General features: G+C 36.1%; 1 protein-coding gene across 1 annotated transcript in view; it reads left to right on the forward strand.

Moving 5' to 3' along the window:
- Positions 1 to 1,825: 1,825 nt before the first annotated feature.
- Positions 1,826 to 26,992, forward strand: part of MANEA (mannosidase endo-alpha) — a 29,414-nt gene continuing 4,247 nt past the window's right edge. Inside the window, exons 1-3 of the mRNA XM_087817516.1 lie at positions 1,826 to 1,930; positions 6,783 to 7,367; positions 14,262 to 14,371. Coding sequence (XP_087673642.1) covers positions 6,821 to 7,367; positions 14,262 to 14,371 — 657 coding nt within the window. The 5' untranslated portion in view covers positions 1,826 to 1,930; positions 6,783 to 6,820. The remainder of the gene's footprint in view (positions 1,931 to 6,782; positions 7,368 to 14,261; positions 14,372 to 26,992) is intronic.

The raw sequence follows: 26,992 nt of genomic DNA on the forward strand, positions 1-26,992 counted from the left end.
GCTGTCTTATTTACACAACTGTTGAGTATTCTGTTTTATGTAATTAAAGCGAATCCTAACTGGCATACCTCCTCGCATACTATATATTTTGTATGTGTCTGAGGCTCATTAAAAAATGGAGACAGAGAAAGGAATGGTTGTAGGTATAAAAGTTTGCATAAGCCTGGGAAATAAGGCGAAGGGTCTTTATGGCTAATGCCAAAGGGGAACGTGTTCTGTTGTTCTGGTAGCAAGACAAGATTAACCCCAAGGGTTTTATGGGGTGGAGACTATTATAATCATAAATGGTAATTGGGAGCAACCAAAGTCTACTATTAGGTTAATACATTAGGGTAGAACTTAATAAGCAAGAGAGAAAATTTTTTCAAAAAAATTTTAAATTATTTTTTATTAATTAAATTTATTGGGGTTGACATTGGTTAATGGGGCCATATAGGTTTCAAGTGTATATTACTATGATACATGATCTGTATATCACATTGTGTACCCACCACCCATATGTAAACTTTTAAAATACATAATTATGTATAAATTAATTTTCAGAAGCCAAGAAGCCAATTAAAAATGAGTCAAAAATTGAAAACAGGTATTTCACGGAAGCATAAATAGCCACTGAGCATACATAAACATGCACAGCCCCACTAGCAAGGGGAAAAATGCAAATTAAAAGAGGCTATTTCCAGGCAAAATATTTGAATCTAACCACAGCAGGTGTTACGGCGGATAATGATGTGCCAACTTAGTCCATGTGAAATGGACTTATGTATAGATGAATCTCAAAACCTTAGTGTGTAGTGAAAAAGAAGTTAAGTGTATGATTCATTATATAAAATATAACACCAGGATAACTATATTTTTATGGAATCATACATATATAACTATTTTCCAAAAAAGCCAAGGAAATGAGTAATACAACATTCGGCATAATGGTTACTTCTGGGTGGGAGAGAAAGAGATACTTTAGGAGCAGCCTTCCTAGAAGGTTTCAAAAATACTGGTATTTTTCCGTATCTTCAGCTCTGTAGTGGTACTTGGATATTCTTTTTATTATTGTTCCTTAAAATGTGCAAATATGAGATACATTTATATATGAATATTTCACGATTAAAATTTGTTTTAAAAATTCAGTGAGATCTTAAGGAGAACAAATTGAGTACATCAGCAAGTTTCTAGAGTAAGAGTCAGGATTTCCTTGTTACTACGTAACCAAACAAAAGAGAGAATCCTCTTGGCTTCCGAGGCTGATGTAAGCCGGGACCTTCAGCTGTAACCACCTCGAATGCTCCTGTTCTTCACACCGGCAGCACTGCTCTCAATTACTTCTCTAAGAATTTCAGTACAGAGGTGATTTTATATAATACTTTGCAAATTAAAAATGCCACCTTTATCTGTCTACTTTGGTCTTGCAAGTAAAGTTCCATTAAAAAAAAAAAAAAGGCATTGCTGTTCCTTAATTTTAAAAGTTTGAAAACAGCCAGTGTCCTGGAGTTAAAAGCAAATTTTGAACGCCTGTCATCAAAATCAGTTGTTCGTTATTAAGCTTCCCACTGGAACCTCTAACGCGCAGCTTCTGAGAGGGGCGAGCCACCTGTCCCTGGAGGGGGACGGGCACCCAGGGTCGCTCTGGACGTGTCCCGACCCTTTCCCCCTAGTTCAGGACGTGCGGGGAAGCTCTCCAGCCTTTCACCCGCCTCCCTCCCCACCCTCCCCGACCAAAGGGGCTTCGCCCGGGGAGCCAGAGCCCCGCCCACTCGGTAGCCCCGCCCACCCGGCAAGCCCCGCCCCCGGGCTCCCGGGAGGCTCTGCGAGCTGGGTTGGAGGAGCGGCGGCTGGGCTCGCCGCCGGGAGCCCGCGGGCACCCTCTCGCTCCCCTCCCGGCCTCAGCGGCTCTGACCGCGGCTTCTGCTGGTGGCGGGATTCCCGGAGCCTGGTGAGTAACCTGGGGGGTCGGGCCCCGCAGACGCCGTTGGGGCGGGCACGGGGCCCGCCGCCAGCGCCTGCGCACTGGTTCGCCGCCGCTCCGCCCGCTGCTCCCCTGCCCGCTGGGGCCGGCGGCGGGAGGCGGCGAGCTGCGGTCTCGGACCCAGGGCCGCGTCGCTTTTGCCCGGGTTGGTGTCCTTGCCTTCTGCCTCGCTTTGTCCCCACCCCGCCCGTTTCGTCTCCGCCACTTGGGTGGACCCTGCGCTCGCTCGGTCTTTTCTTCCTGTCCCCAGCAGGTTGGGGACTCTGGTGGTGACCGAAGTCTGTCAGCACCGCCCGTTTGTCCCGGCCGCGGCGGGCCCGGGGCCCTCGGGGAGAGGGGAGGGGCTCGGCCACCGGCTCGGGCGCCCGCGGAGGGGTCGCGGTCGCGGTCGCCTGTCCCCGGCGCCTTTAGGGGTCGGGAGAGGGGAGCGAGGACGGCGAGGCCCCGCAGAGCAGCTTTTCCAGGCCCCCTGCAACGTGCTGGGCACTGTCATCGTAGACTTATCTTTTGCTAGGTCTCAGGGTGTAAATAGTGTGGACTGGTGTCTTTTTTTATTTTATTTTCCAAAAAGAGGAAATTGCAGTTCGGGCAGTTAGGATAGTTCGTTTTGTTTTTATTCTTCCAAGACCCTACAGATAACTGTTAGGGGAAAATGTAGAAGCGCTTAACAACAGAAACAAGGGAGGATAATGTTATACGAACTTAAAAGACAACTGGAACTGAAATGGGGTATGTTAACGTATTTAGACAATAGTGTGAAAGTGTAATACAAAATAAAATTTAGAGATTAGTAATATTAAGTCGCATTGCAAGTCATTTTCATGATAATATGCTACTCCATTCCTATTAAGCTATTGGAAACCCTGAAAATGGTGGAGTGCAGTGAATCTTGGGATTGGCTGGTTCCACGCATTAAAACATTAGTCATGTGATGAATAGTAAGTGTACAATCAGAAAATAAGCTGTCTTGAGATTAAATTTGGGCTACAATTTTATGAGTAGGTAACAGATAATCATTGCTTACTAGTCCATAATGTTTACATGAAAATATGCCCACGTGTCAACACTTTTCATCAATGTCACAGCAATTGCAGTGTTATATTCTGTAAACTTGATTTGCCCAGTAAGTTGTAAGGAGGTGGAATGGCATGAGAGCAAAAGCTTGAGTTCTAGAGCTAGACTTGCCCTGCTCCTTGCTAGTTGTTTCACCTCAGGCAGGTTATTTACGGTTTGCTAGCTGATAAAGTTATCAACTACTCTGCACCATAGTCCCATCATCTGTAAAGTGGCGTTAAGAAGAATTTCTACTTCATAGGTTGTTGTGAAGATTAAAATGGAAGGATGAGATTATGCTTAACTGAGTATTTGTTAACTAGAGGGTATAAGCGTTTACTTAAAACCGACCTGGGCAGGAAACCTTTTGAAACTGGTCTTGAAGTTCCTGATGTGTCTTCTAGTATTAGTTTATCTCCAGTTGGTTCTTAGAAAATAAAGTTAGAAGAAAACAATACTAAAAAAAAGCATCAGAAGTCTATAATTTAATAATAGATAATTAAAAGGTGAAATGCTTTTGGCTTTTCTGAGTAACAAGATAACAGCAAATACTTTTTGAAATAATAGTTGGTATCATATGGCTTCTGGATCTCTTGGACCTCACTAGACCTTCAAGTCAAAAACTAGCACTTCGAAGATTAAAAGCACAAAACACAAAAACAGAAACAATAAAGTTTTGGAAGAACCTATTATGTAATGTAAACTGTCCTTTGAAGATAACAGATTTTCAGTAGTCAATACCTGGAGTAGGTTCCTGCTTTGAGAACCTATACATCTGCAATTAACTCGAGGTTTTTTCTCTCAAGTGACTTCTGAAACTTCTGTTGAAGCCAAATAAGTAGTTCCTCTATTCATTTCCTGTGAGATCATTACACCTGTTAGGCACTCCAAAGATCATTGTGGTTTTGCTATGTTGGACATGATAATTTTTATTAAAATGGATTTTTAAAATTAATGGATCTATCTATTTATGATTCTTCCTGTATAATAAGTTCATTATAGACTATAAACATGTTAAGTATATGTATAGTCAGTAGAATCTGTCTATACCCATATTGCCCAAATATATACCGTTGTCAAAACAAAAGAGTCAGAAATTAAATTGTTTAAGCTGAACACAGTAGTCACTGACTATGTATAAGATATATTGGGCTCTACTAGACTATAAAGATAAGGATTCCATTTTTGGACCTTAAGGAGCAAGGTAGTAGGGGATATAATACATGTAAATAAATAGCATGTTGCAGTACATAAACAAAGAAATGCCAATTTAAAAAGGAGGTAATGCTGTAACAATAGAATATATGAGAAAGTGCGTGCTTTTCACTCTGGAACCATTAGAGGTATCAAGAAGAAGAGGCAATACTTTTGCTTTGTCTTGCAGGATGAGTAGTATTTTAAAAGTTAGCCATATAGAGAACAGGCATTTAGAGAAAATAAACCTTTTTTTAGGTATTGTTTGCCAGATACCCATCTTTGATGGTCATCATCATCATCATAAATGCTTTCTCATATTTATCCAGTGTAACACTAAGCCAGAAAGATTCTTAAGAGTTTTATAATATTAACTTATTTTATCCTCACACATACACAAAAATCAGGGAAAGGTCAGGTCCCTTGCATAGGTGAAATAGCTCAAAAAGGATACAGCTGGAATTTGAACTGAGGCATTTGAACTGCAGAGCCCATACTTTTAATCACAATGATCTGCTGTCTTACTTATGGTTGACATGATATGGAGGTGGGATAGAACCAGTGGATCATCTATAATGATGTGATAATTTTTGTTAAGAGAGTGAATTAAGTAAGTAATGTAAAGGGAACATTTTAAGAAATCATTGACTGCCAAGAGGGATAAAAAGGTGTCAGCCGTTCATAAATGGATTTTTTTGTAATTTGTGTTCATATGTTAGATCTGAGAAGCATGTATAACAAATATAAAAAATTTCAAAACTATGGTTTCTATATTTCTTTTTATTTTTAAATTCAATCAATACTTACCAGTTGATTGAAGCATTACTCTTTTACACTTTCACATAAATTACCTTGCATGATTACAGGACAACTTTGTCAGAAAACAAAACAGGCAATATGCTCTTTTTAACGAAGAGATTAAGTGACTTAGGGTCACACAACTAAATCAACATAACTGATTTGAACATAGGTCTTTCATTCCAAGATCCTGGCTTATTATAAGAAAGAAGGAACTGATGTGATGGAGTGGGTGGATGGGGAAGAGGTAGGACCCCAGGTAAAGTGTCAAAGGTTTAGTAATCAATATTGTTTTCCAGAAGTTTTGTGTATCTCATATATATTGAATTATATACATAATTATATGCATTTATATTGTATGTAAATATATGTAAGGTATGCATATAAGATTAACATGCATATTATATATTTGTGTGTATGTATGCATGATTTATTATGGTATATGGATGTACCATAGCTACTTAAATAAAAATTTGAAACCAGGCAAAACAAAATTAAGATTGCTTAGGTATGCTTATGTTTTGGGAAAAACTAAAAAAAAGGTGAGGGAATGATAAACACAAAAGCCAAGTGGTTTCCCTTAAGCAAGGAGAAAGGGGTACGGCTGGTGACTGACAGAAGGCACCAAAGGTGGAGATAGGCTTTTGAAAGCTGACACTTTTATTTTCGAATGTTTATGTTTCAAACTAAACATATATTTTTTTATATTAATCTTTAGGTGTGATATAGTTCACAGTTATACAAGGTTGACTTTCAGGAGAGTATGAATTTTAGCCCTTAAAGAAGTAATGCTTGCTCATCTTAGTATTTCTTGCATATATGCATAATAGAAGCATCAGTTTATAGACAGCCTGTGTGTGTGACAGAAATACTTGCTCATTAGATTAAATTTTACTTGTCTGTTTTTTCTATCACAATTAATTTATTTTTAACTTAATGCTTTAGAATAACAGCATGATATATAGTAGAAAATCATATTTTATAAATACAGCCAATGTAAACTCTTCACCACATACCTTTCTAATAAAAAATTTGTACATAAAAAGACAAATATTTTATTCATCTCTATGTATATATACCTATGTACATATACACGCCTACCTATATATATATATATGTGTGTGTGTGTGTGTGTGTGTATATACGCACTTAATGAAACAAAGAACACACAAAACATTTTAGAAGTTGTAAGTTAATTTTATAACCTCTGTTCAATATGATTTTCAAAGTTATAAAGTAATAATATTTTTTTAAATTAGGAATCTCTAACTTGTGATCATTTAAGTTTTTTTATCTCATTCTATGCCATCTAAAAATGTCATTTAAAATGTGTGATTAATCCCTTCTTGTGAAATAATTATTTTTATTTAAAAAATGAGTTTGTTGAAAATCTCACAAGTATTTCCTTTTTTAAACTATGAACCTTAACTTTATATTTAGAAAATTTTTGTCCCCGTACATAGAATGTTTTCTTTATATTCAGTGTACGTAAAATCTCTCCAAATGATGAAAAATATGTATGTGTTTTGTTAAATAATATTTCCAAAATGTTTATCTGACAAAATGTAACTGTGGTATATCCGAATAAATACTGCATTTAGGATAGCCATATGTAGATTCTGTTGTAGACATCAATATTTGGTATAATTAGCCTAATGCACTGTTAAAATTTTTTCAGTGTAATGAACTTTTTGCATATGTGTTTTCATTTTTTTAATACATTGGAAAATATCATTAATACCACCTACTAATACTGTTTTTCAATAAATTACAGCTGAACATTTATCATTTTGGAGTTTAAAGTATGTCATCATGGCAAAGTTTCGAAGAAGGACTTGCATCATTTTGTCACTTTTTATTCTGTTTATTTTTTCTGTGATGATGGGTTTAAAAATGCTGAGACCAAATAAAGATACTTTTGGAGTTCCTTTTGGACTTGACCTTCTTCTTCCAGAAATTCATCCACAGATCCCTCGCTTGGAGGAAAATTTTGATTCCCAAATGAGTGACAGAATCAACAGTGAAACAAATACCAAGAATTTAAAAACTGTTGAATTCACTGTGAAACCTTCCAAAGCCTCTGAGCCTTACCCAGAAGAACTGCCAGCACTGAATTATTATTTACATGTATTTTATTATAGTTGGTATGGAAATCCACAATTTGATGGTAAATACATACATTGGAACCATTCAATTCTGAAGCACTGGGACCCTAAAATAAACAAGAATTATCCACAAGGGAAACACTACCCTCCAGATGATATTGGCTCCAGCTTTTACCCTGAGTTGGGAACTTACAGCTCTCGGGATCCTTCTGTCATTGAAACTCACATGAAACAAATATACTCAGCTTCAATTGGTAATTATTTTATTTTATTGTATGTGTACAAAATATATAATTTTGTAGAGCATTAAATTACTAACTAGTCTTCACATTATTATAAATGTAAACTTATAAACGTCGAATTATATATGTTCTTAAACATACAGGAAACCACCTTTTAACACTATTTTAAAGTATGTTTAATTTTCAAATTTTGTAGTATTTCTGGCTATATTATTTTTATTGATTTCTAATTTATTACTTTTAGAATTTTATTAAATTTTGATTTACATAAGAGACAGTGAATTCTCCCACTTTAAATATACAGCTCAGTGATGTTTTTCAATGATGTATACCTGTTTAAATACCACCCCAGTCATGAAGTAAAGTACTCTATAGCCCAAAAAGTTTTGTCATGATTCCCTTGCCCTACCCTTCCACCCCAGGAAACTGTGAATGTGATTTCTATAACGGTAGAAAAGTTGTGAGTGTTCTTATTACATAAAAATAGAATTATTTAGCAAGGGCGTGTGTGTGGGGGGGGGGTCTTTTGCTCAGCTTGCTATTTTGAAATTTACCCATGTTATCAATAGTTTGGTTATTATTGTTGCTGAACAGTATTCCATTGTAGTGATTATAGCAATTTGTTTCTGCATTCATCTTGATAAACATTTGAGCTGTTTTGAATTTTAGGCATATAGCATATAATTTGGCCTTATTTCTCTTTTTTGTAAACTAATCTGACAACCATTTTTCTTTTAATTTCTGTGTTTATTTCATTTCTTTTTAGGTACTGTTGATTTTAAAAGTTTCATTTTACTATTTGTTTCCTATTTATCCCATCTGTTCTGTTCCTTTCCCCCCTCTCTGCCTTCTCTTATATTGAATATGTTTATGCTGTTTGATATTCTCTTCTGGTTTATTACATATAATCCTTCATTTTATTTATTTTACGATTCCTGTAACATTTACAATAAGCTCCTTTAATTTAATGGGTGAGAAATCACCAGTCATTTTTATTCTTGTTCCCCGTTTTCTTCAACTTTCTCTTCCCTCTAACTGCTGGCACTCCAGTTACACATATTTAAATAGAGACATATTATCCCACTAGTAAATAGTATGAGAAAAATATTATTGAGTGCCTGAAAATTCTTCAGGTCATTAATATATGTTTTATGAAAACCTCCCTGTTTTGGTTCCCTCTGTCTTGTTAGTGTCCCTAACACTAAGGCCATAAGAAGAAATTGGGTGTTTTCACATTTTTCTAGTTTTACAAAAGGCACAATTTCACTCTCAAGCTGCTATGTATGTAGAGATATGCAAGGCTTTTTCATGAACAAAACCACAGAATTTTGTGAATCTACATCAACTATGTGCAAGATACCTTGTTTTTCTTCTGTGGGGTTTTTTCAACAATTTAAAACAAATTAAGTTTCTAGTATATACTTACAGCTCTAGTTTCTATGTTCTGTGACAAATTATGACATAAAATAGGATTGGTAAATTCAGATAGCATTAACTGTTGCATTTGTATGTATCTGTCCATTTACAATTTACTTTTGGGGGAAGACCTTTCAAATGACTTTTTCCTATTTTCTACAAAGAATTTGTATTACATTCAGTTCTTTTTTATTTCAAGGTTCACTTGTTTGTGGGTAGGAAAGCTATGCTTGATTGACAGGAAAAAAAGGATATTCATGGTAGTTTTCATTTTCTTAATGCAAACGAAACTATGTACCGTAAGGGTTTCTTCCCCTTAGATCAGATGTATAATTGATCATATATATTATATGTAAGCAATATATAAATGGCATATTGCATATGTTCTTCTTAATTACAATTAGGAAGAAAAGTTTCCATTCATATTGTTTCAAGCCTATCTAATGTTTATGAAGACCTTTCCCCCTGTAAATTCTTTACTACTACATAATATATATGAACATGAATTATTTCAAAACATTGTCAACAATACAGTTATATTAACTTTAAATGTTGATAATTTCAGTATTTATGCAAATATTTCTTTGGTAGATTTTCTTCAGGAGAAATTAAAAAACAACTTGATAGTAAAAAAAAAGTGACATTACAATCCATTGGTAAATAAATAATTTATTTCCTTATTAGTTAAAATTGAATTATACTAATCATTCTTTATTGAGATATAATTACATTTAACATTGTGTAAATTTAAGGAATATAGCATATTGATTTGATACATTTATATTTTAATATGATTGCCATTGTCTCATTAGTTAACCCCTCTATCACATCACATAATTATTATTTATTCTAGTGGTGGGAACAATTAAGATCTAGAGTCTTAACAAGTTTAATGTTTATAATAGTTTTGTTTGTACTCACTGTGTATTAAATCTCTAGGTTGTCTTATTTATATACTAGTTGCAAGAGTATTTTTTCCCCTTTAACAACATATCTCCCATTTCCCCATTCCCCATCTGCTAGTAACCACCATTCCACTCTGTTTCTGTGAGGGGTTTTTTTTAGATTTCATATATAAGTGATATCTTACAGTATTTGTCCTTCTGTGTCTAACTTATCCCAGAGTTATTGGGTGCATTGTTTTGTGTTCTTTTACCCAACCTTTTTTCTCTTCATATTTCATTTTGGTAATTTTTTTTGACTTGCCAGAAGTTACCTCTTTCCTCGCTTCTGTTGAGTCTGTTCATGAGTCTGTTGAAGGTAATCTTCCTCTCTTAATGTGTTTTTCATTTCCAGCACTTCTATTTGATTCTTACAGTTTTTATCTCTACTATTTTCCCTATTGGCTATCTTTCCCATTAGATCCTTTATCATTGTAATGATAGTGATTTTACACTCCCTGTTTAATGACTTCAGCATTTGTTTCATGTCTGAATCTGGTTCTATTGATTGCTTTCTCTTGGCAGTGAGTTGTTTTCCTTTTTTATGTGCTTTTTAATTGTTATGTGCTTTGTAATTTTTCATGTCATTCTGTATGGTGATAATAGTGTTTATGTCTGGGAATGGGCTTGCCTTTCTTTTTGGTAAACCTTTAGTTTGAAAGAATGTTTAAGATATTTTATAGAGGCACTATATGTAAGAGAAGCTGTCACAAGCTCTGTTGAGTTAAAGGTATCCAGATTTATTACTGTTTTACTGTCTTCTTGTTACTGTTTTTTGTAATTACTTTTGGGTCCTCTTACTCTGTGTAATCCATTCTTTCATGTATATATGTGTGTACATATATTTTCCCCCCTTAATCCTCACCTCAGAATATGTTCTTTTTTAAAAATTGATTTTGGAGAGGGAGAGGAAGGGGGAGAGAGAGAGAAACATCGATTGGTTGCCTCCTGTATGCACCCTGACGGGGCATCAAACCTGTAACCTGGGTATGTGCTGTGAATGGGAATCGAACCCACAACCTTTCTGTGTACAGGATGACACTATAACCAACTGAACCACACTGGCCAGGGCTCATTTATATTTTTAAAAACAGGCTTTTAGATTATGAACTGATTTCCATTTTATACATGTCAAAACTTAAGTAAAATTACTTACATAAAGATAAAACACCTGTCAAATGATGTAACTGAGACTTGATTCTCCAGGTCTATCTAATTTCATATCTGCTGTTCTTAACTGTTACCCTGTTTCAATGCATTATTTAACTTAATGGGGAAAAAATGGGTATCAGTTAAATTGAAGGTTCTGTAATAAGTTGTTTGGAGGGATGACACCATCAATGTGGCATGATCTGCGTTTAATATACTAATGTTCTAAGAATGGATGTCAAAGAATATCACTTTTCAGTAAGCAATTGGAATGGTAGAAATACATAGTAATAGGTTTAACTTATAAATGATACTTGGTTGATGTATTTCAGAGGAATCTTTCTGGTTACTGTGAAGGATTCATTATCATCGTAAATGGTCCAACCCTCCTCAGGTTAGAACCATCATTGGCTTGGTTCCAGAATATTACTTATGTAGAGCTCATGAGTGACCCAGTCTTTTGCACTATACAGCACGTCCTCAAATAGTTGTTTTGTTCAACATTTTTTCATTGCAACATTGATCAGATGCCATAGTGTTGCCAGTGGAAATGGGATCTTCCAAAGAGTGGTGAGAAAAGCATTTTGGGGACTCAGGCATAGGAGGATGTGAGTAATAGTGGCAAGATTTATTGGAGAGGAAACAAAGGACTGCCCACAGATCCCTGATGTATCATCCAATACCAGGAGGCTCAACTCCATCTCGCTATGGAAGTCCTGGGCCTGGTGAGCACAGGTGCCCACCAAGAGGGTCAGGATCCAGAACTGTAATGCCGTCATAGTACAGTGTAGTCTCTGCTCCTGGCTGCTCTGTGGTCTGATCACCAGGCTGTGGCTGTGGCTGTGGCTGTGGCTGTGGCCGTGGCCGTGGCTGTGGCTATGGCTCTGCGGCTGCTACGGAGGAGAATGTGTGAACTAACCAGCCCTGGGCATTTGTTAAGCTTTGATTGTAGTACCTTGGGCTTGGGAAGGGGTAAGCTTTCTTTCACACTAACCAGCCTTCTTCCTCATTCTTCACAGGCTCGTGCTGGGTCCTTGCTCTGTTCAGTCCCTCTCCTGTATCTTCCCAGGTCCATGCCCTTATCCCATCCTGTCCTTTCCCGGGCTGTTGTGTCCCATTTTGGTTCCTACTGCACATGTCTCACAGTTTTGCCTAGTCAACTGGCTTCTACTACACATGCCTCAGCAGAGGAAAATTTTCCTTTTACTAGTTCTCCACCCCCCACCACCTGTAATCAATAGGAAGGTGCTTGTTGTTCCTGGGGAGATTGGAAAGTTGGTTCCTCCTACTTGGGGGAGGGAGGTATGTTAAGTATCCCCTTGATGGAGCAATGCAGCTATCTCCTGGAGTGTCTGGAAGCGGTACCTTCCAGACTTAATCAGGCTCAGTGTCTGATTCCATTTGCCCCCTTCCTTTGTTCTTTGTTAATAACTACCTACCTATCTACTGTACTTATATGCATATATGCATAACCCATGGACACAGACAACAGTGTGGTGAAGGCCTGGAGGGGGTGTGTGTGTGTGTGTGTGCATATAAGTACTTAGGTTATCTTGCCCCCCCCCCCCCCACCTTCCCTGAAATTCATCAGTCTGTTCCATGCTTTTTGTCTCTGGATCTGTTTTGTTCATCAGTTTATTTTGTTGATTAGGTTCCACGTATGAATAAGATCATGTGATACTTGCCTTTCTCTGACTGGCGTATTTCACTTGGCATAATACTCTCCAGGTCCCTCCATGCTGACTCAAAGGGTAAGGGATCCTTCTTTTTTACAGCTGCATAGTGTTCCATGGTGTAAATGTCTGAGAAGATGTTTGATATGATTTCAGTCTTCGTGAACTGGTAGAGACTTATTTTGTGTCCTAACATTTGGTTCGTATTTGAGAATGACCCATGTGCACTCAAGAAAGTTTTCATTGTCACTTTTTTTTCATTGGTGGTGTTCTTCTGTAGGCTAGTAGGCAGCTTGAATATTTGATCAGTTGTCTACTTTTCTCACCAACAATTTTCCCTAGATATGACTGCCTTCTTGGCCAGCCAAAAGCTTCTTTAAAGCCTTATATATTGTAGATTTCTTTCTCTACCCCTTGTGGTCTTGTTACTATTCTTTTCAGATTAGATAGGGGACATAGACTTTTTTTTAATGTTAACTTTAATGACAGTTCTGTTTTGTTCCTAGACATGGGACTGCTCTGTACATGATATGCCTACTACAAAGTCTGTCTTATAATTTAATTCTCTGCCAGTTTCCAACCTTGCATTCCTTGTATTTCCATATGCTTCTCTTTGGTACCATTGTATTTTTCTCCCTGCCTTAAAGAGTCCGTTGATTGATTTAGAAATTAATACCGTCTTTCTGTTGGCCTCTTATTTCTTTATATGTGTAACGAGGATTTGAATTAGTTGATTTCAAATACACCTCCTTCAGTTAGTGATTTCTTTGAAGGGTTATGTTTCTAAACTTTTTTCTTTTCTCTTTTTTTTTTTGTAATTTATCCATTTAAAAGTAATTAGGGAAAAGCTAAATTTTTAAATTGTTTTGAATCTTTTGTTAAAAGATGTTGATCCTCACAAAAGTCTGCACATGAATGTTTATAGCGCCTTTATTCATAATAGCCCCAAACTGGAAGCAACCAAGATGTTCTTCAGTAGGTGAATGGATGAACAAAGTGTGGTGCATTCATACAATGGGACACTATGCAGCAATAAAAAGAATGAGCCATAAAGCCATAAAAACACATAAGTGAACCTTAAGTGCATATTAAGTGTGAGATTCCACCTCTATTACATTCTGGGAAAAGCAAAACTATAGAGGTAGTAAAAAGATCAATTATTGTCGAGGTAATTGAGGGGGAGATGGAGGGGGGATAAATAGGTGAAGCACCCAAGAGTTTTGAGAGCAATAAACTAATCTATATGATACTGTAATTGTATCTGTCAAAAAACTGTACAAGAGTGAACCCTAATGTAACCTCTGGACTTTAATAATGATGTAACAAATGTACCACACTAATACAAGATGTTAATAGTAATAGTAACTATATATGGGATGGAGGTGGGTTGGGTAAATGGGGAGTACCTATGTGGGAACTCTGTACTTTCTGTACAATTTTTCTGTAAACATAAAACTTGTTCTAGAAAATAAAAACCTATTAATTAAAAGTTACTGATGCCTGATAAAGAGTTCATAAAATTGACTATACGAAGTAATCTAATAATCATAGGTAGTATCGAACTAATGCAACAAAACCTTAAGTGAAGATGTTTCTTTTTTGTTAAAACTTAATTCTCATTCTGCCCCTCCCCCACCTTTTTTTTTTTTTTTTTTTTTTAAAGAATACCTGCAGTCATTCCTGTTTCTGTGTTCAAAAAAAATTTTTTTTTTGGTCTTTTCTGTTAGGTGTATTAGCCTTATCTTGGTACCCACCCGATACACATGATGAGAATGGAGTACCTACTGATGACTTGGTACCAACTATTTTGGATAAAGCTCATAAATATAATCTAAAGGTATTTTATTTTATGTATTTTAATTTTTTATTTGAGATATAATTGACATGTTACATTAGTTTTGTTTCAGGTGTTCAGTATAATTATATGTATATATTTGAAACAATCATCATATTAAGTCTAGTTAATATTTCATCACCACACATAGTAACAATTTTTTTGTCTTGGGCTGAGAATTTAAAAGATCTGTTCTCTTAGCAACTTTCACATATGCAATGCAATATTATTATAGTAACCATGTTGTACTTTACACATCAGGATTTATTAATTTTATGACTGGAAGTTTGTACCTTTTACCATCTTCACACGTTTTACTCCACCCCACCTCAGGTAACCATGAGCTGTTTTCTGCAGCTATGAGTTGTTGGGTGTGTGTGTGTGTGTTGTGTGTGTTTTAAGATTCCACATTTAAGTGAGATTGTACAGTATTTGTCTTTCTCTGACAGACTATTTTTACTAAGCATAATGCCCTCAAGGTCTGTTCATGTTGTAACAAATCACAAGATTTCCTTGTTTTTTAGCTGAATAATATTTCATTATATACATATACCACATTTTCCTTATCCATTCATTCATTAATGGACACCACTACATTGTTTCCATTTCTTGGCTATTGTAAATAATGATGCAATGAGTATCATTTTTTCCAGTTAGTATTTCTCTTTCCTTCAGATAAATACCAGAAGGGGAATTGCTAGATCATTTAGTAGTTGTATTTTTATTTTTTAATTAATTTTTTACAATTGAAACCTATGTAATTTTATTAACCAGTCACCCCAATAAATTCAGTTAAAATAAAAAAAAGTAAAATATCTAATGGGTCAGTATTTCTTTTTATGTCCATCATTATCTCTTTACATATTCGGGTGCTGCTACATTGGGTGCATAAATGTTTACAATGGTTATGTCCCCTTGTTAAAGTGATCCCGTTTTGAGAATGAATATCCTTCTTTATCTCTTATTATAGCCTTTGTTTTAAAGCCTGTTTTTTTTACTTAAGTGTTGATACCCAAGCACTTCTTAATTTCTATTTGCATAAAATATATTTTTCTATTTTTTTTACTTTCACTCTGTATCCATCTTTTGATCTTAAATGGGTCTATTGTAGAAAGCATATTTATGAGTATTTTATCCATTCAGCTACCCTATGTCTTTTGATTGGAGCATTTATTCTATTTACATTTTACTTTACTATTATTTTTTAAAATTTCTTTATTGTTGAAAGTATTACAGATAGCCCCCTTTTTCCCCCCATTGACCCCCTCTACCCCACTCGCACCCCCTTCCTAGGCCTTCCCTGCACCATTGTCTGTCCATGGACTATATATACATATAAATTCTTTGGTTAATCCCTCCCCCACCCGTTCCCTCTGAAATATTTCAGACTGTTGCATGCTTCAGTGTCTCTGGATCTATTTTGTTCATTAGATTCCACATATAAGTGAGATCATATGATGCTTGTCTTTCCCTGACTGGCTTATTTCATTTTCCCCAGTGTTCATAGCAGTGTTATTTACAATAGCTAAGATCTGGAAACAGCCCAAGTGCCTATCAGTAGATGAATGGATTAAAAAACTGTGATACATTTACACAGTGAAATACTATGCAGCTGTAAAAAAGAAGGATCTCTTACCCTTTGAGACAGCATGGAGGGACATGGACAGTAGTAGTTCTATTTGTTAATTTTCTGAAGAAGCTACTTACTTGTTTACCATAGCGTTTGCATAAATTTATATCTCCATTAATGGTTTACATGGGTTCCCTTTTCTCCACATCCTTGCAAACACTTATTTCTTCCCTTTTTGATAACAGTCATTCTAACAGTTTTGAGGTGATATTTCTGTGGCTTCAATTTGCATTTCCCTGATGATTAGTGATGTTAGGCACCTTTTCATTTACTTGTTGTCCATAAGGATACCTTCTTTGAAAAAAAAAAGTTTATTCAGAACTTCTATCCATTTTAAAATCAGATCAGTGTTTTGGTTTTGTGCTTTTTTATTTGTTTTTTGCTACTGAGTTGTGTAAGTTTTTTATATGTTTTGGATATTAACCCCTTACAGAGATATATGATTTGCAAATATGTTCTCCTATTTGGTAGGTTGCCTTTTATCTTGCTGATGGTTTCCTTTGCTGTGCAGAAGCTTTTTAGGTTAATGTAGTCCCATTTTATTTTATTTTTCTCAAGATACTTTTTAATTTTTCTTCTGGTTATTTTTCTAACCACTTGGCTGTACAGTAGATTGTTGTTTAATTTATGCAAACTTGTGAGTTTTCTGTTTTTCTTCTTATAATTGATTTCCGGTTTCATACCATTGTGGTTCAAAAAAACGCTTGGCATGATATCTAACTTCTTAAAGTTTTAAAACTTGTTTTGTGGCCTTAACATTTGATGTATCCTGGAGAATGTTCCATGTGCACTTGAGAAGAAAGTGTATTTTGATTCTTTTGGGTGGAATGTTCTTTGTATGTCTTAACTGCATCTGGTATAACATGTTATTTAAGGTCAGTGTTTCTTTATCTTCTGTCTGGATGATATATCCACTGATGAAAGTGGGCTATTAAAAGTCTCCTACTATTATTTTAGTTCTGCTTATTTCACCCTTTAAGATTGTTAATATTTGCCTTTTATATTTAGGTGTCCCTATGTTGGTTGGATAAATATTTAAAAATGTTATATAGTTTCTTGTTGGATTAACACCTTTATATGTTGATCTTCTTTGTCTCTCATTACATACTTTTCTTAATGCCCATTTTGTCTGACATAAATATAAGAACCCATGCTTTCTTTTGGTTTCCATTTCCATGGAATATCTTTTTTTTTTCATACCCTCATTTTCAGACTGTGAGTGTACTTACATCTGAAGTGAGACTTTTGTAGTTAGCATATAGATGGATCTTTTTTTATTTTTTTATCCATTCAGCGATTCTGAGTGTTTTTTTTGGGGGGGTGGGAGAGGGTTGCAGACTTGAGTCTATTTATGGTTAAAGTAGTTATTGATAGGTACAGGGTTTTGCTGATTTAATTGTTTTATAGCATTTTTGCAGTTCCTTTGTTCCTTGCTTCTTTTCTTGTTCTGTTCCTTTATGATTTGATGATTTGCCACAGTGGTGGGCTTATATTCCTTTCTCTTTATTTTTTGTGTATTTGCTATAGGTTTTTACTTTTTGGTTATTGTGAGGCTTTCATAAAAGAACTTATATTTGTAATAGTGTTTTTTTGTTGATACAAATTATATTTGAATGCATTCTAAAGTTGTACATTTTATATTTTCATTTCTTTCAAGGTATTTTTTATTTCCCTTTTATTTTTTGGAGCATTTGTTCATTTGCTTGTTGTTTAATCTTAACATACTTGTGAATTTTTCAGTTTTCATCTTCTACTTTCATACCATGTGATTAAAAAGATGCTTGCTGTGATTTCAATCTTCTTAAATTCCTTAAGACTGTTTTTATGGCCTAACATGATGTGTCCCAGAGAATGTTCTATTTTCACTTGAGAGGAATGTGTATTCTGTTGCTTTTGGATGGAACATTCTGCATCTATCTGTTATGTCTATCTGATCTGGCGTTTCAGGCTGATGCTTCCTTGCTGATTTTCTGTCTGGATTAATTTATCCAGTGATGTAAGTAGGGTATTACAGTCCCATACTGTTTTTGTATTCTTGTCTATTTAATCCCTGTGGTCTTTTAACATTTACTTTATATGTAGGTGCTCCTATGTTAGGTGCATAAATATTTACAAATGCTTTACCCCCTATTGGATTGACTCCTTTTTCATTATGCAACTTTTTTGCCTCTTGCTATAGTCTTTGTTTTAAAAAGTTTATTTCGTCTGATATAATTATAGCTACCCCAGCTTTCTGTTGGTTTCATTTGTGTGAAATATATTTTGTCATTCTTTACATCTGAAGTGAGACTTGTTGGCTGCATATAGATTGGCCTTTTTTTTAAAATCTGTTTTTATTGTTGAAAGTATTACAGATGTTCCCTTTTTCCCCCCTTTCCACCAGGCACCACCCCCCAGGCCTTCACTACACCACTGTCTGTGTCCTCGTATTATGCATATTCGCGTATTATGCATATTCTGCATATTATGTAAATTCTTTGGTTAATCCCTCCCCACCCACCCCAGCCTTGCCTTCTTTAACCTCTCTGTCTTTTGATGAGAGGACCTACTCCGTCAACATTAAAAGTAATTGTTCCTAGATTTGTACTTATCTCCATTTTTTTTGTTTCTGGCTGTTTTGTAATGCCTTCATTCCTGTCTTCTTCTGCTCTCTTCCTATGTGGTTTCATTAGATTCTTTCCCATCATCTATTGTGTATGTGTCTACTCTAGGTTTTTGCTTTGTATTTACATGTGGCTTACATATAACAACTTGTATTTATAACTTTATATTTTGGGTTTATAATATAAGTTTGAATGCATTCTAAAATTGTATATTTTTACTCTCCCCTGTCACATTTTATGTATTGGTTGTAATATTCTATATCTATTTATCTTGTATACACAACTAGTTATTTTAGTTTTTTTTACTACTCTTGTCTTTTGTTTTTCTTACCAACATTATAAGTAATTAATCAACTTCCTTTACTATGTATTTACCCTTCCCGGTGAGGTTTATACTTTCAAATGTTTTCTTGTTACTATTTAGTGCCCTTTCTATTCAGCTTAAAGAAGTCTCTCTAACATTTCTTGTAAGATTGGTTTTGTAGTGATGAACTCCTTTAGCTTGTGTGGGGCACCAGGTGTGTGTAGAAGATCTTGTCTGGGAAATACTGTCACTTTGGAGCACTACTGTGGGAGAGCACAAAGATGGCACCTACTGACTGGATCGAGTGCAGAGACAGTAACCACCTAAAAATGAGAAAAAGAAGAAGAATAGAAAAGATAGCACCCACCAACCTCCTTTCCCCAAGAGTATCCCAGCAGGACTCTTTCACAAAGCAGTGCTTTAAAATTAGTGAATGAGTCTCTTTCACATAAGGTCTGGGTACTTTTCCAAGGATTGCTTCTGCGCTGGGCGTCAGGGCAGGTGAGTCTGTGCATAAGCCCTTTTAAGAGCTATTTCTCAGTTCACCATAGTTCCTTGGGTGTCCTGGGGACAAGCCCCATTGGTCATTAAAAATAGATGTTTTGGAGGCTTGTCTTTCAGATGCTGGTTTTGAAAGTTAGGATTCCCAATGTGGGTATGAACCTTTTGTTCCTCAGGAAGGAGCTCCAGGTTTCCAGTTCCCCCCAATTGTGGGTCATTGTGCCATGGGAGGAGTTTAAGATGAGATTATGCCCCAGCCTTTCCTACCAGCTCCAACGCACATTTCCTCTTGTTTGCCAGATGTGAAGGAGTGGCTCAGTCAGTTTTTAGGTGTGTGTGTTTTTGTCAGAGGAAATTGTTTGATATGTAGTTATAGACTTGGTGTGTCTATTGGAAGAGGCAAGTTCAGAGTCTTCCTATCTTGAACTGGAACCTTCTTTTTCCCCCCAATAGAGTTAAGATATATTTATTTCAACAAAATGATAAGTAAAAATAAAAAAAGTATTTGACACTCACTGAGAAACAATTTTGTAAAAAATGTAAATGTAATCAGCATAAGTATAGTCAATATAGATCTGTTGATATTTTAATGGGAAAAAAACAAGAGAAACACAAAAATACTTTAAAAAAATACTCTGTTTTGTTAAAAAGTTAACAATTTCCACTTGGACAATTCATTTTTCTGCCCTTTTGAATTTACATGCTGAAATTTGATGTTCTACTGCAGTTTTCACTTTTATGAAATATTTTTCCTATCCCTTCACTGCATGTGTGTCCTTAAATCTGAACTGGGTCTCTTGTTAGTAGCATATATAGGGTATTCTTTTGATCTATCCAGCTACTCTTTGCCTTTTGGCGAATTCATTCCATTTCTATTTAGAGTTTTTATTAATATGTAAGGACTTTAATGCTATCATTGTCTCTGCTTCCTCCTGCATTGTAAATTGGTGGTTTTTCACTGCAGTATGCTCTATTCCACCCTTCTTTGTCTCTGTGGATCTGCTCTAGTTTTTTGCTATGTGTTTACCATGGGGCTTACATAAAATATGTTTTAGGTATACAGTGCATTTTAGGCTAATAACGTCTTTGATCTAAAAGCTGTACCCTTTTATTCTTACCTTTTATATTATTGATATCACAATTTTTTGTTATGTATCATTACTTTATAGTAACTATAGTTATTTTTTATACCCTAGTTGAATAGTTAATACATCACACTAATGTAGAGTTACAGTTTCCTAGGTCTGGTTGAACATTTTTCACCTTTACCAGTGTGTTGTATACTTTTGTATGTTTTTATTTTAGCAGAAAGAACTCCTTTCAGCATTTCTTGCAAGGCCGGTGTAGTGGTAGTAAACTCCTTTAGATCTTGTTTGTCTGGGAAAGCTTCTACTTCTCAGGCATAAGTTTGCTGGATAAAGTATTCTTGGCTGGCCATTTTAATCTTTCAACACTTTGAATATGTCATTCCATTCTCTCCTGATAGCGTAACGGGGATTCCTTTGTAACTTGAATTCTTTTTTAACCAGGCTGCCTTTAAGATCTTTATCACTGATTTGTATGCATAGTTATGTCTCCGAGAAGGCCTTTTTGCATTAAGATAACAGAATTAGCTTTGTAGACCTGTATGTCCAGGTCTCTCACGTTTGGGAAGTTCTCAACTACTGTTTCTTTAAATAAACAGTCTGCCCCCTTCTCTTTTTTTTTTTTTCCTGGAACCCCAATTATTCCATGTCTTTTTTATGAATAACAATAGCTCATATAGGCATTCTTTGCTCTGTTTAAATCAGTGTTCCCTCTTCTGTGTTATTACAAAGTTCCTATTCTCCAAATTAATTATTTTTTTCCATATGATCTGCCCTGCTACATGTGCTCTGTAATGCATTCTTAATCTCAGTCATTGACTTTTCACCTCCAGAGTTTCACTTTGGTTCTTTTTTATAGTTTTATTTGCTTTGGTAAAGAATTCATTTTGCTTGTAATTTTTATTCCTGATTTCATGTAATTGTCTTGTTGAGTTTCTTCAGACTAGCTATTTTGAATTTGAATTTCTGTACCTTTGAGCTTGGTTGCTGGAGAATCTTTTTTGTGTGTGTGATGCCATATTTCCTTGAAATTTCATATTCCTTGTAAATATGCTTTGCTGCAGTAGATCCCTTTTCAACTCTTTTCTCATTTCCTTCAGCAGATGAGGTGCTGCTATCATCTGACGTTTTTTTCTGTATCTGTGAAGCTGTACCTGCTCCACTCTTCTTGTTCCCTCTTTTGTTTAAGCTTTTATGTTTTCTCTGGTTCTTAAAATTCACCAGACTGGCTGCTGGAAACCACTTTTCAGTAAGGTGGCACTAAGGCTCAACTCTGGTTCCTGAGTTGGCATGCTTTCTCTCTAGTGGACCTTGCTCTTATAGTGCCACTTGGCAGCCCATACAAGGAGCTGACTTAGGGTGGGAGGAGATATGGGCGCATTGGGGGTGCCTGCAGCTCCAGTTAGGATTTCCTGCTGACCACAATCCCTTTAACACCACTTGAAATTCTTATCTGCCCTTTTCCTAATACCCTCCCCCTCCCCCCACCCACAGTTACAGAGCAAGTGCTACTAGAGAGAAAAGATTTTTCTAGCTGGGATATCCAGGCATTCACTTCTTTCCTTTTTTCTTGTGGGAGAGGTCACTTCCACCAGATAAATCAGCACTTTTTAGTATTTCTTTGGGCAGAGGTGTGGTGCTGGGAGAGTTTCCCTGACAGCCTCTACTGTGCCCCAAATCATATTTTTCTCCCCCACCCTCTCCAGTGGTGTTCTGCTGTCTCCCTTTGGGAAGGTGAGACTTCTGCAAGTTCTTTCTCTAATGTGTGAGTTCCTGTCTGATCTGTACTCACCCAGTTTTTGTCCAGCAGTGACAAGAGGCATCTAGGCATTTTGGTTGCTCCTCTGGTTTCCTAGCCCATGTAGAGGCTTGTCTGTCTTACAGGCTTTACTGGTGGACGAGACTCCTCTGATCTCTTGGAGTTAAGTACTAGTTAAAGGGGGATAAATATCAGGAATGTTTTATACCAGCATGTTGCTGAAATCACTCTTCAGGATCACTTTCACATTAGAAAGTTCACTTTTGCTGTAGGATAGAGACTGGCAAGGTTAAAACTAGAAGCATGAAATAAGGGAACATTTATATGACTCTTGTTCCCTTCTTTAGAGACATGGCAGACATCTGATTTTATATTTACAGTTGACCTTTGAAGAACCTTTAAACTGCAAGGATCCACTTATACACAGATATTTTTCAATAAATACCTGTACTGGTTTTGATCCATGACTGAATCCACAGATGCAGAGGGCCAACTGTATGCTTTGATCTATGTCATTTTATGTGGGGGACTTGAGCATCCACAAATTTTGGTATCCATGAGGTGTTCTGGAACCAGTCACCAGTGGATAACAATGAACAACTAAGTTTTGGGGTCGAAAGATATGTGGATTTTGGAAAGCACAGGGGCTCAGCACCCTTAACCCCTATATTGTTCAGTGGTAAACTAGTAGTCTGTCATGTTAAAACTTATTTTAGTATTGGTCTACTTCATTTTGCCAAGTGAAAGAGAGAAATAGTGACCAGATCACATCATTAATTAAATCTGTGAGTAATTTTATTACAATTAAGAATTTTGAAATATATGAGGGAAATTTTTTACTTTGTATGCTTATTAATTTTGGCTGTTTGAACTACTATACATATATTGAGCTGCATTTTACAAAAGAAGGATGCCATTTATGCTTTGTAGCATTAAAAACAAATTCATTTTGACAGGATATTTGCTTAGATATGGTATCATTTGTATATAAAATGGAAACATAATTTAAAAATATAATGCTGCATCTAAAAAAAGAATTACTCAAGGTAACCTTATTATTTAAGAGTATAAAAATACCTATACCCTTGCCAATCTTCTTTCAATTGAAGTTAAAAAGAAAAATACATTTTGCTTTAATAGGTAATTGAAACAAAGGCATCTCATATTGTAGTAGCATAGAAGTCCATACATGCTTTCTGGAGACTGAACCCTAAATTTAAAATGATATCAATAAGTTTATTAGATTGCCATAAAGATTTTTAATGGCTACTGATAAATCAAGTAAAATTAGTAATAAGAATTAAAATTCTTATGTTATTTGTCTTACAGATCTTAAACAAATAATAAAGATGCCACTGTCTTTAAATGACAATCTATTAGTTAGAAGGGACATACAAAATAGTTTTATTTGCCATAATTAGTTATATATGAATCAACAAAAACTAATTTTTTAGTGAGAAAGATGGAATCTTTAAGCATCATGGCAGAATGAGACAACCTTTTTGTATCTCCCCTTCGATCTACAAGTAGTCAGTCATCTATAATCCAAAATAGGTACCTGCCCAGCCGGGCGTGGCTCAGCGGTTGAACATCGACCTAGGATCCCGGAGATCGGGGTTCAATTCCCGATCAGGGCACATGCCCAGGTTGCGGGCTGCAGCCGATCAATGAGTCATCGTTGATGTTTCTATCTCTCTCTCCCTCTCCCTTCCTCTCTCTGAAATCAGTAAAGATATGTTTAAAAAAAAAATAGGTTCCTATGCTTAGCACACTAGGACACCTGGGAGATCCAGGTGGTATGCCTGAGGGTGGTGGAATTTGTAGGAGAGGTAGAATGAGGGGAAGGACAGGAACGGTTCTACCCCAGTTCCCCAGCCACTGTGGCCTAACGACATCCCCAGGGAACACAGATGTGGTAGAGGAGTGGCTCCCACACCACAACCCTGTGGAAGGTTAGAGGCAGCAGAAGTGTTGGCACTTGAGAACCTGGCTCCAGCCCTGGCTGGAACTTGCACCTCTGGAGAGCCCTGTAGCAGCAGTGGAGACATGTTTATGGCCTCCCAGCAACACCACATGCGCTCGAGAGCCCTGCTCCACCCCCACCCATTACATCCCTCCACCACAGTGGTGGTGCTTCAAGACCCGGTGTCCCAGACCCAGTGGAGGCAGCCAGCACTCTGGCCTCAGATTCCATGACCACAGTAGTACTGCCCCAGCTGCAGAGACACAGGTCGCAGCCTGGCACCAGCAACCCTAAAGGCACCAGTAGTGCAGGGAAGAGGAAACAACATTTTGTGCTATGTAGAGCACCATCTACTAAAAAACAAAAGAAAGATCTCTAATTACTAACCTGCTTAATTGCTAAAATCAAAATGATACCTAAATAAGAAAGGTGTTCACTACTTCAGATGCACTGGCAGAGGAACAGTCCATAAGCACCATGAACAAAGTAGCGTGGTATCACAAAAATAAAAGGATAATTCTCTAGTAACCAAACTCAAAGTCATGGAAGATTGTAATCTAAATGATAAAGAATTCAAAACAGCCATCATGACAAAACTCAGTGAGGTACAAGAAACTCAGAAGGCAATTCAGTGAGCTCAGGAATAAAATGAATGAGCAGGAGTACTTTACTAACGAGATTATAACTCAATAAGAACCAAGCAGAAATCTGGAGCTGAAGAATTCCAGGAGATGAAAAATTCCTTTAAAAGCATTGGAAATAGATACTAAAAAGACAATAGAAAAGATCAATGAAGTGATCAAATAGTTCTTTGAAAAGAAACAGAATTGACAACGCTTTAGCTGCACACACTAAGAAAAAACGAGAAGACTCAAAATCGGAAATGAAAGAGAAGTTAAAATAGATACCACAGAAACATAAAGAATCATAAAAGAATGCTGTGAAAGGCTCACCACCAGATTGGACAACCTGAAAGGAAAGGGATACGTTCTTAGACTTACACAACCTTCCTAGGAAGACCGAATCATGAAGAAATAGAAAATTGAAACAGACCAATCACTAGCAAAGAAATTGCAACAGTAATTAAAAACCTCAAGAAAAACAGAAGTCCAGAATCAGATGGCTTCACAATGGTGAGTTCTACCAAACATTCAAAGTAGACTTAATATGTACTCAAACACTTTCAAAAAGTTGAACAGGATCGAATGCTTCCTAACACATCTTATGAGGCCAACATCACTTTGATCCCAAAACCTGGCAAAAATAACAAAAAAAGAAAACTATATACCAGTATCTATGATGAATACAAATGCAAAATTCTCAACAAAATACTTGCAAATCAAATACAGTACATTAAAAGGATCATACACCCTCATCAAGTGGGATTCATTCCAGGGATGGTTCAACATGATACACCACATTAACATAATGAAGGGTAAAAATTATATGATCCTCAGTGGATGGACAAGTCATTTGATAAGGTACATCATTCATTTATGATGAAAACTGTGAATATAGTTAGTATGTATGGAAAGTACCTCTGCATAATAAAGGCCGTATATGACAAACCTACAGCTAGCAGCATACTTGGTGATGAAAACCTGAAAGTTTTTTCTCTAAGATCACAAATAAGACAGGAATGCCCACTTTTATCCAACATAGTACTGTCAGTCGTGTGGAAATAAAACAAAACAGAAACTCAGATACAGACAACAGACTGATGGTTACCAGAGGGGAAGGGGGTACAGGTAGGGCAACATGGGTCAAAGGGAGTAAAATGTATGGTAAAATTGGAAATGACTTTTTGTGGGGAGCACATACAGATGTTGAATTATAATGAACACCTGAAATTTTTGTTACTAATGTTACTGATTTGAAAAAAAGGAGTCTTCTGTGCACAGTATTTAAAAAATACTTTTATGTATCTCTACTGTAGAAAGTAACAAATCATGTCAATAATAATGAGCGTTCTGAAAATTATTGCCGTTTATAGTACTAGTGGATATTAATAGTACAAATTAAACACACATTATTTTGTAAAATGCTGTTTTAGTTAAATAGAAGAATTTGTCATTTAAAGGCATTTGCTGTTGACTCCATTTAAGTGTACACTTAATGATCACATCTGAAAAAAGAATCCAGATTTTTCTTGAGTATGGTTTGTTTTGGAGTTTCGTTGTTACTGTTGCTTTTGTGCTTTTCTTAAAAAACAGATAATGTCTGAATATAGAATATATCCTGAATTATTCTCTCTTTCAATTTTTATTTATTGATTTGAGAGAGAGAAACGTGGATTTGTTTTTCCACTTACTTACGCATTTATTGGTTCATTCTTGTATATGCCCTGACCGGGGATCAGACCCACAACCTTGGTGTTTTGGGATGATGCTCTAACTAACTGAGCTATGGGGGCCAGGCCTTCTCATTTATTGTTTATAAGAAGTAAACATACAGGAAGAAGTATTTCACAGTGGTTAAACATTTGGGCTCTGAATTCAGATTGCCTTTATTGTCTCCAGCTGACTGGATGTGACAGGTTACAGCACCTATCTTTACTTTTATTGCCTCATTTAGAAAATAAAGATAGTAATAGAAACTACCTTATAGCATCATCAGAATTAACTGAGGTAAAATGTATAAAAAATTAAGCATATTATTTAACAGAGAAAGTTCTTAGTAAATGTTATTACAATTAAAATTCTCTGGTAACTTCTGTGTTCAGTAAGTATTCATTTTAAATTAAGGTTATTAAGTCCTGGGATTAATTTAAAATATGGGA

Source organism: Miniopterus natalensis, chromosome 5, assembly GCF_054644295.1.
Source record: "Miniopterus natalensis isolate mMinNat1 chromosome 5, mMinNat1.hap1, whole genome shotgun sequence".
Classification (NCBI taxonomy): Eukaryota; Metazoa; Chordata; class Mammalia; order Chiroptera; family Miniopteridae; genus Miniopterus; species Miniopterus natalensis.